Raw genomic sequence first — 15806 nt, 5'->3', positions numbered from 1 at the left:
ATTTGGCCTTTACTAGAGTAATCTGCTGAGGCCCTAGCCCTTATCGCTAGCTAAATTACTTAGATCCCATGTTCTATTTTTATTTCCATCCCAGACACGTCATCTGTGTTTAATGATCCTTTTCTACCATCAAAAACCTCGAGAGCTAGTAGCTTTGCCCCTAATTACTGAAGTTGCGTTTTTTAAATATTATCTTTGACAACAGGGAGTTCAGATCTAGCCACTAGAGTACGACAGAGCTGAAGACAATACCTACCTGAGTAACCTGTCACGCTTCCTACAGCAGGACTTGTAAAACCATTACTGCAATCTCTTATCCAGGAACCTGCCTGGCTGTTGACATACTCTGGGTTTGTGGAGCGATGGGGCTGGCAGGAACTGTAAGAAGTCACCTGGGTGAACCCGCCCAGGCAAGATCACATTAGTTGTTATCATTTGGAAAAATTTCAGGACCACTGGGGACAGTCCTATAAAAGCAATTGACTCAGTGCTCAGTAGTGCTTGGAAAGAGAATCAGGGATTTCTAGGGAAAGAAACAGAAAATACATAATTTATTACTATATAAATCTGTGATGTAGCTGCATTTTAAATAGTGCATGTAGTTCTAGTCCCTCTCTACCCCTTCCTCCTCCCTCCTTTTTGGAAAGGGTATAGAAGAAATGAAAGGCACAGCAAAGTGCAACAACGGTGGAGCAAAGGGATGCAGCTCCCACCATATGAGGAAAATGAACAGGTGTATTCCTCAGTGGATGTCCAAGAGAAGGACGTGTACAGTGTCCCTCTCAAGTTCGTTGCCACGGGGTACTGCGGAGGCCAAAAGCATAAAGATGTTAGAGGGTTTACAAGTGAGATTCTCAGATTCATGAAGGGTAAGGTCACAGCTGATCGGACACAACTTCTGGCTAAACCAGTGATGGATGGACAGGGATGTGAAATGAAAGAAATATGTCACTGCTTCCTGTACTCTTTCTGTAAGCTTTTCTTGTCGGCTGCTGTCAGAGGCAGGAGTCTGAGTTCAAGGAAGCTTGTATTGTGTACAAGCTAGTTTTATGCCCTTATAAAAATGTACCAAAAATATCCATGAGAAAGCTTGGATTACCCAGCGCTTGCCACCCATGGTTAAAGAATTTCACAGGTGCCCCAAGTATCCTGTCCCAGAGATTTCTTAAACTGATCACCAGGAGAGCTTTTTTCCTAATATCTAACCTAAAGCCTCATATATTTTATAATGAGCTTCTGGTGGCAAATAGCCTATGCTCATTATTTTTAACTAGAGTTATGAATGCCATGAGTTTACTGGTGAAGACATGCTTCAATTATGTCATCTAGGGGTTGCTTGTTTTAATTTGGATGTGGCAGTAAATGAGTGTCTCCCCACCGGTACAGACTGAAGGTATGAATCAGTTTACATCATTTTGAACAGAAAGTCACTCTGGAAAGATCACCTAAACCTAATATTTCCAACATGTATTAGTTGTGAAAAGACAATGTAAGGAGAACAGAACAATTGCATTTACATCCAAAGTGTTTTTCTTCTCTTTCACTACCGAGCCAGAGGCAGTGTTAGAAATATGCCACTTCATATGTATTGTTAGAAAAGAGAAAATGCTGAAGGCCAGTACATTTTAGTGCTTTTTTTCAGACAGCAGCAAAAATAGAAACTTTCAAAACCTCTGAGGAGACCCTCGGAGACTTATCAGCTAGCAAAATGTGTGTAGGAGTTAAGACTCAAACTGCTGTAAAGACTGCATTTGTACTTATGGAAAGATCACTGCTAAATATTGATAATCATAAGGTTAATTGTGCATCCTAGGGCCTCTTTCTTTCTTAAAATAGCAATGACAAAAGAATCAGAGAAGTATTGCTTTTTTCCAACACTGAATGAGGAACTCATTGAAATGAAGAAAACAGTATTTTTCTCAGGGCTACTCTGTATCTTCTTCTACTTTAATATATGCAGAATAGAATTTTGAGTAATTGTTGCCATGTTTTGACTCAGTTTCCCTTACAAATTTGAGGAAGCAATGTTAATATAAAAATAAAGCAAGCTGATAAAAAGAATGACCTCTCATTTTAATTTTAAGTCATCTCCATTTAAAAAAAAAAGCCTTTATGCCTAGTTTTCAATTCTGTCATAAGGCCTCTAGAAAGGAAACAAGGAAGAGGGGCATAGACTGGTGGAAGAGAAAAAGTTGTGAAAAGATGGGGCATTTACAGAAAAAAATCTTTGGGTGCAGTTGAAGTGTCATACTGGCTTATACTGACTGAAACTGCATATACAGTGTAATTTTTGTTTTGCCTCTATGCTGGATTTGCCCAGGCTGGATGACTGTGCTGCCACTTTTAGATGCTTGGAAGCTGTCCTGATGGCTGAGACCACAAGGCTCTGCGGTGCAGAAGTTTTCAAATGGTTTCTGGGGTGCAGGGGGAGGTGTTTCTGGTTGGATTGTTCTGTAAGTCACTGAAATGTCTTCCCTTAGGTTTCATGGGATCATTTCTCGGGAGCAAGCAGATGAAATACTTGCTGGCGTAGAAGGAGCATATATTCTTAGAGAAAGCCAGCGGCAACCTGGCTGCTATACTCTTGCTCTCAGGTAAATGCTGTTTTAATAGAGCCTTATAGTTAAAATGTAAATGTGTTTAATGGAGGGGTTTATCTCAGTCCCTTTTGAGTGAAGTCTATGTCCACCATTACTTACTACCCTTCATGGTGTCAGAGTGATTTTACACCCTCTTGTCAGCAGTTTGACCATCGCAGTACTGCAGCAATTCAGTCACTCCTTCAGCACTTGGCTAGGAAGTCCCTTTTCAGAAGCAGACTGTCCCCATTTTCAAAATTTTTGTTACCTAGAGTTGAGTGTTGTAAAGATGTAGCTTCTCCTTGAAAACTGTAAGAGATGTGAGTGAGTACAGAACAGGGGAGTGTCCCGCCAGAGGACACAGCCAGGTTGTCCTCTGAGCTCAGTGATGTGTTGTACACAAACATCAGCAACCATCAGCGATAATAACCCTGGATAAACCTGGAAAATCATGAAGTCCAGTGGCTGACCAGCTGTCAAAGGCAGCATACTGGACTTCAGTTTTCTTCCCTAACTGGAATTCCAGCTTGCTGTAGAAATACGGCGTGAAGCATGGGATGCTGCTGCTCAGAGAAGTAAGAGCCTGCTATTCAACTGAATGAAAAATTCAGTGGGAGCCCAAGCTACAACCTCTCTGCCCCTCACAGGTGCCTTTCCTTGAAAATATGGCTGCTCCTGGCTTAGCTGTGCCATTCAAAACCTGCCCACGCAACAGTCTTAAAGCTGCTGTGGGTTGGTGGCAAGAGGACAAGATATTTTATTGGGTTTTGACAAAACAAACTCCTTGACAATATTTTGCAATTTTTATAGCATTATTACTTCTGTGAGATATACACAAAATAAAAGTCTGCATTTTTACCCTTCTGCTGGTAAGCCAGAAGGAAAAATCCTTTAAGGAGCTACCCCAAGTAGTTGTGATACGGTGCTGAAATCATCCTCAGAGTGCATATTGATGTGCAGATGGTAGAGCTGGAAAAGCTGGTGAGTCATGTCAGCTAAAAAGTGGTGTAAATTAAAAGCAACTTTTGTCAGCTGAAAAAGAACAAACGTAATCTTTTAGGGTTTTGGAAAGAGATTTCAAAATAAAGAATAAAAAGAACTACTAAAGGATGGGGAGTGTGGCAAAGTGCCTGTTGTTTTGACACAACAGCGTGATTTCTAAATCCATCTGGATAATTGTTTGTAGAATCAAAAACTGAATTTGATTATAAATTGGGAATTCATATGAAAAATGTGGGCGAAAAAATAAGAGGCTTAAACAGTTTGATTTGAATGCCCAACGAAGTATGCAGACATGCACATTTGATGCAGCATAAGGAGCGTTTAACCCAATGTCGTATCTTTGAATCCTTTAATCAAGAATGGGATTCCAACCTCAGTGTTATAAACTGAATGTGCTACTACAGCACTTTGCTTTTTAAAACACTTTAAAAAACCGCCATGGATTACACCTGCCATAAATAGGGCCAGAGTTATCCCACAGAACTTTGGGTGTTTAATTGGGCCCCTGAATTAGGAGCTCGGTCTCTCTGGCTTCCTGCCAGAGGGTGATTCAGACCTTTAGGATTTGAATTACTTACTAGAGATGTCCATCTCTCTTCATTGACTGTGAATATGCCCATGGTGGTTAAGCATCCGCTTTCTGCACCTCAAAAATGTTTCGGGATGGAAGAGCCCTTAAGACAATTATGCATCCTGGTGTAATGTCTTGTCAATGCAAACATGCCTTTCTGATTGCTGCGGTAGTCACTTTAGATTTAGATTTAAACCACGTACGTCTGGGTTGCGTAGCTTGTTGCAGAGGCTTGGCCTCAGTTCTGTAGCCCAGTCCATGTGATGCAGTCAAGTTTGGGTTTGAACTTGAGTTGGTCTGTCTACAGAGATCCAGTTGCAGCCATGTGCGTATTCCATATGTAATCCAGACATACAGACTCATCAGCAAAATTACCTCCTGAGTGTTTTGCCAGTATGAATTCTCCCTCTCACTCTTCCCTCTCTCTCTTTCTTCTCTCCCTCCTTTTTTTCTGGTGTTTGCAGATTTGGTAACCAGACCTTAAACTACAGGTTGTTCTATGATGGGAAGCACTTTGTTGGGGAGAAAAGATTCGAATCAATCCATGATCTGGTTACAGATGGCTTGATAACATTATATATAGAAACAAAGGCTTCTGAGTATATTTCCAAAATGACAACAAACCCCATCTATGAACACATTGGATACGCCACTTTGCTTAGAGAAAAAGTGTCCCGGAGGCTGAGCAGAACAAAAAACGAATCAAGAAAAGCAAGTGTAACAAGTGAAGAAAATACCCCAGTTGAAAAGGTAAGTATTCAGTTTAAAATTGGCAATTAATACCAGTCTTTCTATCAAATCTGAGAGAAAAAAGTGTTTTGTCTAAAGACCTGTTTCTATTTGTCTATACTTCATTAAGTATTACTATCCCACTGAAGAGTTTATATCCTGTTAATGTGATCTTGGCTCCAAACTAATATTTGACTGGAGCTTATGATGAAAGATTTCTAGTAAGTACCAAATGCAAATGCTTTCACTGTGTAAGTGTGTGTGTATATATATATACACACACTGTCTAACTTAGGAACTGCATCTAAAATTGTTAACAATTTATGTTTCTTTGTCCATGTATACTCAAGCATATTCCACAGTAGGATTATGAAACTGTTTCCCACTGACCCTTCACCACAGCTCAAGTTTGTTATCTTTCCATTCACAGTCCAAAGCTCCTCTTTTCTGCCAAGTCTTTGGTGGAGGGGTCTGAAATTGGGATATTGTGTGTTTGCCTCCCTTTCTTCTCGCTCTTCTCATTTGAAGTGGGCTTTCCTTGATCTTCTCTCATGCGCCCGTATCCCATAGCATTGTATGGACTAGGACTTACTTACATGATAAATTGAGAATTTCGTGCAGTTAGCAGCCATCTGAAGATGTAAAATTAGAAATTCTTTTACATATGAAAAACAGTCTTGTAAGCACTGACATGTGGATATTTTCATTTCCCAGGTGGTAAGGCAGTAAGAACTGTCAAACTTTTTTTTTTGAGTCCGGTGTTTGTGCTGAATTGACTTACTGACATTTGTAAGCGTACTTCTGCAGTGTGACTGATGATTTTAGTGTTCAGTGTGCTGGCTAGCTAGTTGGGAACTAGAGCCTGTTTGTATTTGGGAAGCAGGGATTGAATTTGCTGTCATATAGTAATATGGAGCATGAAAAGAGATCAGCTTTTCTGTGTGTATCCTCATCACTCTAGGACATTTCAAGCATAATTATCTGTTGGGTTCTGCATTGGCTGATTATATACTGGTTTGGATTTCTCAGTAATAATAATTGCTTGAGTAACTGACCTGACATGTAAACCTATTCATCCTCTGTAACAAATTAATTCCATTAACAATGACATTTTTTAGGGAAGACATACTGTCGGAGGGAAGTCCTCTGGAGAATGGCACAGCAACAAGTCCTCCATTCAAGTTTTATTTCAAAATGAATCCACTGATGACAATAGTTTTTGGTTCAATTGGATGGTATTGTGATGGTATTGTAATATGCAAGAGGAGTGGATGCCATTGAGACAGGTTTCGTGCTCGTTCAGTTGATTCCTGTGATTAGACACTGGTTGATTTTGAATGCTGTAACAGGCACAAGAAAGTGAATTTCAACTTTATTTGAGGCACGATAAACATATAAACATAGTGCAGTGTGACAGACTTTTTTGTGTAAGTGTTTTTGTGTAGGTAGGAGAACGGTCCAGAGGATGTTCTGGAAAAGTTTCTTTTATATTGAGAAAATACTGGACCATCATTGGGATGACTGTAAATATTATTACATGACTGTAGTGTAATAAAGCAATCATGACAGTTGAAAATCATGCTACATTCTCTAGGAAATCAGGAGAAATTTTTTTGTACAAGGAAAAACCCAATTTCAAAATTGTGTTCAGTTTTACTTACAGTTCTTGCAGTTGAGGGGCAATGGTCTTTTGTATCTCTCAAAGTGCTCTCAAACACTTCAGAGGGGTTTGTTCTAGTACCATCTATTTCCTAACAGATTGAGTTTTCTGTTGTGCTTGGGGTTGGATATTGTTTTTCAGGCTGGGCAGTTTTGAGTAAGTACTGTAAAAACTCTTTAAGACCAGCAGAAGGCAAACTGTTGCTGAAGGGGTCCCTGCCCTCTCTCCTTCACCACCTCCTTTTTGCTGATGTACGGTTTTATGCAGCTACACAGTAGGTGACACTAGAAAAGTGCTACAGATTAAAACTAACTCAGCCAGAAGAAAAACCACATGAATTTTCAGCCAGATCTGCTACCTGATCCAACTTTAATGAGTGAAAATGCAGCACAAAGTAGAGGGCAAGACTTTCTTCTGATGACAGCTCAAAAAATGATGAAATGGGCTTAAAGTGACTGTAGACCTGCATCCTTAGTTCCAGGTACCTGTGCTTGAAAATGTTTGGACTTGATGTAACTTGCTGTCAATAGTGAAAATACACCTCTGGACCTCATTAGTGATTGGATTAGAATCGTAGAATCATAGAATCATTTAGGTTGGAAAAGACCTTTAAGATCATTGAGTCCAACCATAAACCTAACATTGCCAAGTCCACCACTAAACCATGTCCCTAAGTGCCATGTCTACACGTCTTTTAAATACCTCCAGGGGTGGTGACTCGACCACTTCCCTGGGCAGCCTGTTCCAGTGCTTGATAACTCCTTCGGTGAAGAAATTTTTCCTAATATCCACTTTAAACCTCCCATGGCACAACCTGAGGCCATTTCTCTTGTCCTATCGCTTGTTACTTGGGAAAAGAGACCAACTAGGTCTTCTTTTGTATTGCAGCTAAATGAAAGTGAAGCGTGTAAAGTATTATTTACCTCCGACGTGGTTCACGATGCAAAAGGTAGTACCGCAGGTCCTTACCCTACAAGGATTAGTGCTCATCTAAATTTCCGTACGTGCAGGCAGTAGCAGCCTGCAAGACTGGGCTGCATGGCTGCGCTGTTGTGTAAAAATAGCTGGCTTCAGCTAAGCCATTACGTTGTTGGCAACCTTCTCTGCCTTCCTCCCACTGGGGGGAGGCAGCAGAAGGAGGAGTAGCAGCTGTTTCTAACATATTTTTCTTGCCAGGAGGAGTAGGAGCAATCACAGCTACAAGAGGAGCGGGGCTAAATAGGCAAGGTGATCTGCTCACAGGATGAAGACCTGCTGTAGCAGCTGAGGCCTCGCTATTGATATTAGGACTCCCAATGGGCTTCTCTACTGATACCAGTAGTTTTCCATCACCTTATGGAAATCCATGTGAAAAAAAGGTTTCTTCAGCTAAATTATTAGCAACTGAAAGAAATTCACGGAAGTCTATATGGTGAAGCCCACCATGGTTGCTTTTGCTTCATATGTTCCTGGGAGAAGCTCGTGAGAGGTTTGGGTAGCAGACAAAGACTCAGGGGTCATCATTCCCATTTCTTCCTCACAATAACCTCAGATAAAGTATGGACTGGGCTTTGGAATAAACCGGTGAAATACTGAGCATTTGTCTGTAATAGCATATAGGGACAGAGGAGGATAAAGGGAATTTAATGTTTGTTTTTATGTAAACTTTGGAAGTCCTCTAAAATATAAAAATAATATGGGGAAGTGGTAGTTCAATGGGAGTTGTATCAGATGTTTTGCTTGAGGCTGTCGTGTTGTACAGCATTTTAGACGAAGGCCATGGTCTGCCCACAAATCAAAACCTTCACCCACTTCAATTACTCCGATAAATTTCAGACCCCTAGAAATAAGTGAATGAATATTCAGTATTCTTTGCTGGATGCATGAAAATCATTGTGGTTTTTGTAAGGTGTGTTTTCTCTGGCCAACTGAACAGGTAAAATGTCATTTTTTTATAATTGAGCTGGTTTATTTGAAAGCGCTGCCTGGAGTATTTTGAATGTTTCTGAAATGACGGAGCGGGGGGGAAAGCTATACGTGCAGGACAGAAACTTCCATTATTTCTCAAGAGGAATGTGAGAATTCAGCACTCTAAGGTTAAGCATCAGTACTCCTCTTACAGATTAGGCTTTTTACAAGTGAGATTTTGTTTTATACTGAAACCAATTCCAGAGTGTGAAAGTGCAGCTGAAGGCATTCGTCTCCATAGCGGGTTTGTTAACACCATCTGGGGAGTCTGCTATTCTGTCGCATCCCACGTTGAGAGTGGAGATTATTCAATGTCTCAGTCACTCCAGCGCCACCGCTCCCCATGGGGTAGGTCGATGGAAGGGGGCCACCAAGGCACAGGCTGGCAGGAGGAGCACGCATTCAGATGAAATGTCTTGGTACTGCCTGGGGTACCTGTCTGTTCCCATAATGATAGTTTCTTCGAGTTGTAATTAGTGGAGTCATGCCCATTCCAGAAGGGGGGTGTGATGCATGGGCTGGATTAAGCTGTTGTTGTTCATGCCTTTTTATCCAACGTTTTTTGTAACAGGCCTAAGAAAACGTTTATGCTTTAAGATACTTAATGCCGACATTTCATCCGAGAGTTATTTCTGTCTAGCTTTAAAGAGGTGCTAGATTTGTAGACACGGATTCCAAATTTTAGTCCGAATAGTTTAACCGACCTTTAATTTGAAAGGAGCCACAATGATTTTTGGGAGTGAAGTTTTGTGGGAGAATAGCATGCTGCACATACTTTCTTAGCATTGTAGGCAATTGTCATTTTAATGGGATCCAGCTTCAAAAAGGTTTTTGAACAGAGAAGTAGTTCTTTGTGCAAGAACACTTGAAGATTGTATGTTGTCTGTTTAGGGTTGTGATTTAAGCTTGGGCAAGTTGTAATCGTCTGCTTCGTGTTTGCTCTGCTTATGGAATGCTGTACTTGGGGCAAATGAACGTATACTAGAAGATGTAGGGCAGATAAGTACCTGGTGCTAGTACGTACTGTAATTAATTATCAGTAATTCACATTACTGGTGAATGTAGGAGAAATGTAACTTGCTGTAAGCAATTAATCTTCACATGTAGGAGAGAGAAAATTGCAGTAGTCTGTCAGTAAAATATGTAGTTCTGAAACATTCATCGCTATCACATATCATGTTATCCTGCAACTGCTGCCTTTACTGCGTCAGCGGTCCTTGTGTCCCAGGCTAGGAGAAAAAATTCTTCCTTCCTACATCGACAAGTGTAATTTCATAGAATCATAGAATCATAGAATTTTGGGAAATTATAATTTGGGAAAATATATTCAAAGAATTGAAATGTTGGAAGTAAATGCAAGCTGGAGTTTCATGAATGCTCTAAGGAGGTAAAAGCTGTTACAGTTGCTGATGAGAAACCGTCCTGGTTCCTTGCTCTTGCACTTTCATTCCCACTCCTGTGACCTGCCCTGTGCACTACCGCAGCCACCCCGTGCCTTCGGTGAGACCTGGACGCTGTGACACACTGCCCTGGGTCAGGCAAAGGCTGTGCCCCACACCTTGTTTTTTTGCTATGCTAGCCTTACGCAGGAGCAGTTCCTCGGTTTGGGTTGCCTTATAGCTTCTCAGGTATTCATGTTAGCACAGAGGATGTGATGAGAACTACAGGCTGGAGTTAAAGAAAACCTTTGGCAGCGGTTGAGCTTAAAGTATTTGCAAAAAGAATGATCTTAACCTATCTGACAGAGGACAAACTGTTGGCAAACGCGGTAAAGATTAAGGAAGGTTTTGTCAGTGCCAGGTCTCCGCTTACTCGGATCCTGGCAAAGCTCCCGTCAACTTCTCTCCAAGTAGGATCTGGCTCAGTCAGTTCAAACATACCAGTTGTACGTAAAATATGAGTTTGCTTGGAGCCTGGGCTGGAGTGCTTGTTCCGCTTTGTGGTTGTACACATCAGGAGCAGCAAGAGGCATTTAACGATGATGGTCTGTAAAGAATAGTGTAGCATTTTGAGCTAAACCAAGAGCGAGCTGTATGTGGAGTCTTCTCTTAACAGCAGGACAGTGCAGAAAACTGTGTTGCTGCTTGACACAGTAACCTCTCTCTCTGTTTTGCTGGAACTCATTATTGGGCATTTAAGTACAAATGACAGAGCCCATAGTTAATACTGCAGCTAGAATTAAAGAGCTGAAATGATAAGCATATTACGGAGTCTGGAAGGTTGTAGATTTCCTCAGCAGAAAATCCCACACAAATAATAGACCAGAAAGCTATTCCTATTAAGGCAAAGGTGACAGAAAAGGAAGGATAACTTTGCTGGAAGTAGGAGTTGGTATTACTGTCCTCATTAGTCATGCTGCTCACACACAGTTTCCCACAGAAAAAAATGCAGGACTTCCAGGAAAGACTGTTTTCTAACATCCCTTAGTTGGAGATGTAATCTGGTTATAGAACTGAATTTTTTAGGGGCACTGCAGTTTTCCTTACATCAAAACGGCACAGGAAGCAGCCAATTTTAAGAGAACCTCTGGTTTGGTTCAATTTTTGTAAGTATTTAGACTTCTACATTGTTATTCACACCACGTCTCTTTCTGAAGGCCTTTTAGCCTCATCTTACCACTCCATTTTTGTCTCTTCATTGAATTTTCTACAGGTACTGCTGTTAGGCAACGATAAAGAAATCTTTTCAGTCTTTCATTTATTCATTATTCTTCCCATTCTGCAGCTCCTCTAAACCTCTAACGATCCTATTACGGGTTGCTAGCTAGTGTTTAACTCTCTGCTGGGATGTCTATCCAGATGTTGAGCATGTCCTTCCACACGAGGGCTGCAGGGTACTGTGCTGTCCTAGCAGCGGATCACAGGGTTAAGAGGATAGTGGGCAGAAATAGCTGTTCCTGCAGACTCGGGGCTGGAACCGCACTGATAATTCGACCCGGTGTGTTTTACATTGCCTTCAACTCCCTGGTTTCTGCAACGTGCTTGGTCAGAACAAATTAAAATTTGTTCTACAGGGACATCAACAACCCACCACCTTCTTTTATTAGGGGTTACAGTTTCACTCCCGTATGCATATCCACAGAATTCACAAGGGACTCCTCCCCAGCTGATTTTCCCTGGAAGATGCTCAGACACCACACTGATTAGCAGCAACATAAAGCCTGTACACGAAGGTGGCCTTTATCTGCAGATTTCAGTAATACATGCAGTGATAAAAGGTGTGTGGCATTTTTGCTGCTAGAAGCAACAAACTTATACATCAAAATGACTTTGGGAGTAATTAATTCCTTTCATCAGTGACTCAGGCTTGTCCGCAAGAGTAGTATTCTACACACAGGTTACCACATGTAGGTACTTAATTGTAGCATGCCCTGACATGAGTACTTAACTACATACCTGACTGTCTTCTTTAAATAACTGTTAGCAATTCAGTACTGATTTCATCCAGAATACTCTTTGGTATTATACCACAGCGAGGAGGTGTTTATATGAATACAGTAGATCTACCAGTATGTGTATTTTAGTAAACAGTTTTATATTTTGAGTGAGAAATACCATCTTGCTGAAAATATAGCTGACTGATCATTTTCTTTTGCCTTTCAATGTTGGCATTCTTTTGTATTTTCCAGCTGTGTCTTTTTACAACTTCTTTTTTGTTTAAAGCATCATAAATATGAAATAGGCAATATATAAGAAATAAAAATAAGAAAGCTACCAAAGTAAAATCACGGAAAGTATCTTTTTCAGTTCCTTCTCTCTGGCTGTCTATGTTTACGCACAGGAAAAGGGGCACTGCTTTGTAGTTGACCGTGGCATTCCTAACTAATACCTCATGTTTTGCCTAATTAGGCAAGGATTTTTGAGAGGAATAATTTGGGCTCATTTTAACAGTAACGGAAATTGAGGGAATCAAGAGAAAGAGAGATTCCATTGCAAAGTATTTGCTTACATTGCTTCCCTGAGCTGTTAATATCTCTCCAGGTTCCTGGTTTATGTTATGTTATTACCATCAACTTAGGATTCATGACTTTTGCCTTAAGCAGAATAAGTGATATGATTATGCCTGAAGAGAGCTTGCAAGTTGGAGACAACACTGATTTACACAGCTGACATGATGCGATGGATATGATCTGATCCAAATGCTACTGAAATTAATGGGAAGACCCCCAAAGATTTCACTGGCTCTTGGAGCAGTTCAGGGCACTGCTAAGCGTATGGAACAAAGGTGAATATGAAGGTTGTTACCACCAAAGTGTTTCCCAATCCAGTGTTTTAGAAAGGTTGCCAAATGGAAGCAGTGCTAAAACTTCATACCTGAATACCACAACTGTAGATTGAAATTTTCTCAAATGAGAATGTCAGGTTAGTACTAAAAGTGATTAGATACACCAGAAGTGCTTATAGTAGTCCTAAAGCAAACGCCACTTGGCTCTTCAAGTACAGTACTGTATCTGCAGCTAAGCTCTGCTGAATACGTAAATTAATCTTTTCCTCTTGGGTATTTTCCTGTTATAAGCATATTAATAATTCTAATAAAGCTAAATGTTTGTTGCATAAAACCCATTCTTAGTTTGATGTATTAAAAATAAAAGGCTTATATGAGGGTTTTTTTGTCTTGGCTTTTATCCTCTTTACATAGTTTGAAGGTATTAAATTAGTATAAACAAACTTCCATAGGGATTGGGATGGAGCCTTCAGCGTAAACATTTCATTTGTCTAGTCACTGGAAAATGAAAAGCCATTTTTTAAGTAAAAATCTATACTTGACTATCTCGCATGAATCTTGCGACACTGTGTAGGAATAGGCACTAAACTTTTACAAGCGCCTCTAAACTGCCATGTTTTGATCTTGGAAGACAAGTGTTCAACTTCTTAAGAATAAGAGAGATTAATTTCTGTTAGTGGGGGAATTCGAATTGGTGTCAAAAGGAGAGTGTTTAAATAGTGACTAATATTTATCCTTTATATTTTGTTTAGAAAATAAGGGGGTTTAGTGATGTGCTTGTTTGCTTGGCTAATTATAAGGAAAAAAAATAACCTGTCCTCTGTGCTCATGCTGGACATGACAAGAGATGATAGGCCTGAAATACAGTGATGAACATTGCAGGTTAGGGAGAAAAAAAGAACGAATAGTGAAACACTGGGATGGAGTGCCTGAGGGAGTGACAAAATCTCCCTCATCGTAAGGCATAGAAACATGTTAGAAAACATCTGGGAGAAATGGCACAGGTAGCACTGATACCTGAGGCAGGCAGGAGAAAAACCTCCTCAAGTACTTTCTAGTCCTATTTCTCCGTGGTTTTCTGTGCCTGAAAAAAATATTATTTAGGCTCTGATTCATCCTGTCTAGATGAAGATATCGTACCAACGTAGCTAAGGAGCAGTTATTTGATTCCTCCCCGTGGGAGGGGAGTACATTCCAGCCTAAAGAGAAAGCTCTAGTGAGACCTTATAGCAGCCTTCCAGTCCTTAAAGGGGGCCTACAGGAAAGATGGGGAGGGACTCTTTATCAGGGAATGTAGCGATAGGACAAGAGATAACGGTTTTAAACTGAAAGAGGGTAGATTTAGATTAGATATTAGGAAGACATTCTTTACAGTAAGGGTGGTGAGACACTGCACCAGGTTGCCCAGAGAAGCTGTGGATGCCCCCTCCCTGGAAGTGTTCAAGGCCAGGTTGGATGAGGCTTTGAGCAATCTGATCTAGTGAAAGGTATCCCTGCCCATGGCAGGGGGGTTGGAGCTAGATGATCTTTAATGTCCCTTCCAACCCAAACCATTCTATGATTCTGTGATTCAATTCTGAATCGTCACTTCACTAGTGAGAAATTAACTGCAGCTACGATCCGAGTGTCCAAGGCTTCCATGAAATGCTTAATGCTAGCCAAGATACACTAAGTTCTTCCTCTTCTATATCCTGTGCGCTCTGCAGACCTCCTGCCAAGGAACGTCTTGGCTGGCTTTCTCTGCCCCTACACGCTGACTGGCACTTGTCCCATCACGCTCTAGATATTATCCTTTCTGAGCATAAAATGTGTATGTCATATCCACTGAGCGTCTTTTTCCATACTCAGGGTGCAGAAGGTCTCACCCCTGAGGCATGTGGGCACTCGAGTGAAGTCAGGTGCAGAGCCCAAGCAAACGCCCTGTGTTTGATCTGGGCTCTTGCCGCCACAGCGAGCCAGCTCAGCAGCCTGCACCCTCACCCTGCAGCTGGGATACTGGGAATCCAGGTGCGGGGATCTCCCCGGTCATCTCTGGGCTGGGTCAGCAGCTATCAGTCGGCCGCAGGGCTAGCAGAGCTCACTGGAGCTGCCAGGCAGGAGAAGGCAGCAGGCTGGGCAGGATGACAACTAGTAATGGCCACAGTGAAGCACATGCTGTTGACAGCGTTCTCAGCTGAGGCTTGACTACAAAGGTCAGGAACCAGTGCTTTTTATAATTGCTAATATTTGGAAAAGAGGACGCTGTGGTGTGAAAAGTATCAATGATAACAATGGGCTCTTTCTTGTAATGTATTCTCAGCCCTGGAGAACAGTGGGACTGCGCACGGTCGTCAGCGTGGGTTATATAGAATGAATACTGCCAGTTAGACTTGATTGCCTTTTTGATAGATTTACAAAAGTACTGAATGAAAAGAATGCAGCAGATGCAGAATAATTGGATTTTTAGCAAAGTAGTACAATGTCTCATGAAATCATACTCTTGACATTAATTTAAATTGGTTGGCGCATGAACACGGTCACATGGACCAAAAATAGGTAGAGGACTTTCAAGCAAAGAATAAAGATAGTCAGCAGCTTGATAAGCTGGGGAAAGGTAGCTGATGAAGTACTGCAGGGACAGGAGTTTCATTTAAAATTTTTATTGATCTGGAAAAAGTGCAAATAAGACATTACTGAAAGCTCAGGATGGTTTGTGCTATGATGGGATTCAGTATAGGAATTTAATCCCTGGAAACATAATGAGCGTCCATGACAGAAACATCAAGAGAATCTCAATTAGAAAATATAAGAAGACAATTTGGCATGTTTTAAGCACATGAAAAGGGGCCAAGCCACATACATACCTGGAGTATCTCTTCTGTCAAGAGTGAGAGGGTTGGTTGCATTTAAGCCAGTTGTGCCACTATTAAGCAGGGGCTAGAGGCTAGGAAGGAGAACATTGCCATAGCCTCAGGAGGGATTATGTTTCCACTGCATGTCAAGAGAAATAGTTGTTGTTACACTTTGAAAGCCTCTTTCCCTGATTTTCTGTTGGTTCATCCATCCATCTAAACAATACCTATTGCTGTGGTAACTCATTGTCCCCTTTTGGCAA

The 15806-nt window shown here is 41.1% G+C and overlaps 1 protein-coding gene across 1 annotated transcript in view; it reads left to right on the top strand.

The window, feature by feature from the left end:
* The window catches only part of CHN2 (chimerin 2), a 167443-nt gene that overhangs the window by 93018 nt on the left and 58619 nt on the right, over positions 1–15806 (top strand). The window contains exons 5-6 of the mRNA XM_076331264.1: positions 2481–2594; positions 4617–4902. Coding sequence (XP_076187379.1) covers positions 2481–2594; positions 4617–4902 — 400 coding nt within the window. The remainder of the gene's footprint in view (positions 1–2480; positions 2595–4616; positions 4903–15806) is intronic.

This window comes from Aptenodytes patagonicus, chromosome 2 (assembly GCF_965638725.1).
Source record: "Aptenodytes patagonicus chromosome 2, bAptPat1.pri.cur, whole genome shotgun sequence".
In the NCBI taxonomy this organism is placed as follows: Eukaryota; Metazoa; Chordata; class Aves; order Sphenisciformes; family Spheniscidae; genus Aptenodytes; species Aptenodytes patagonicus.
Note: the sequence above shows the minus strand (reverse complement) of the source record. Positions and strands in the feature narration are given on the sequence as shown.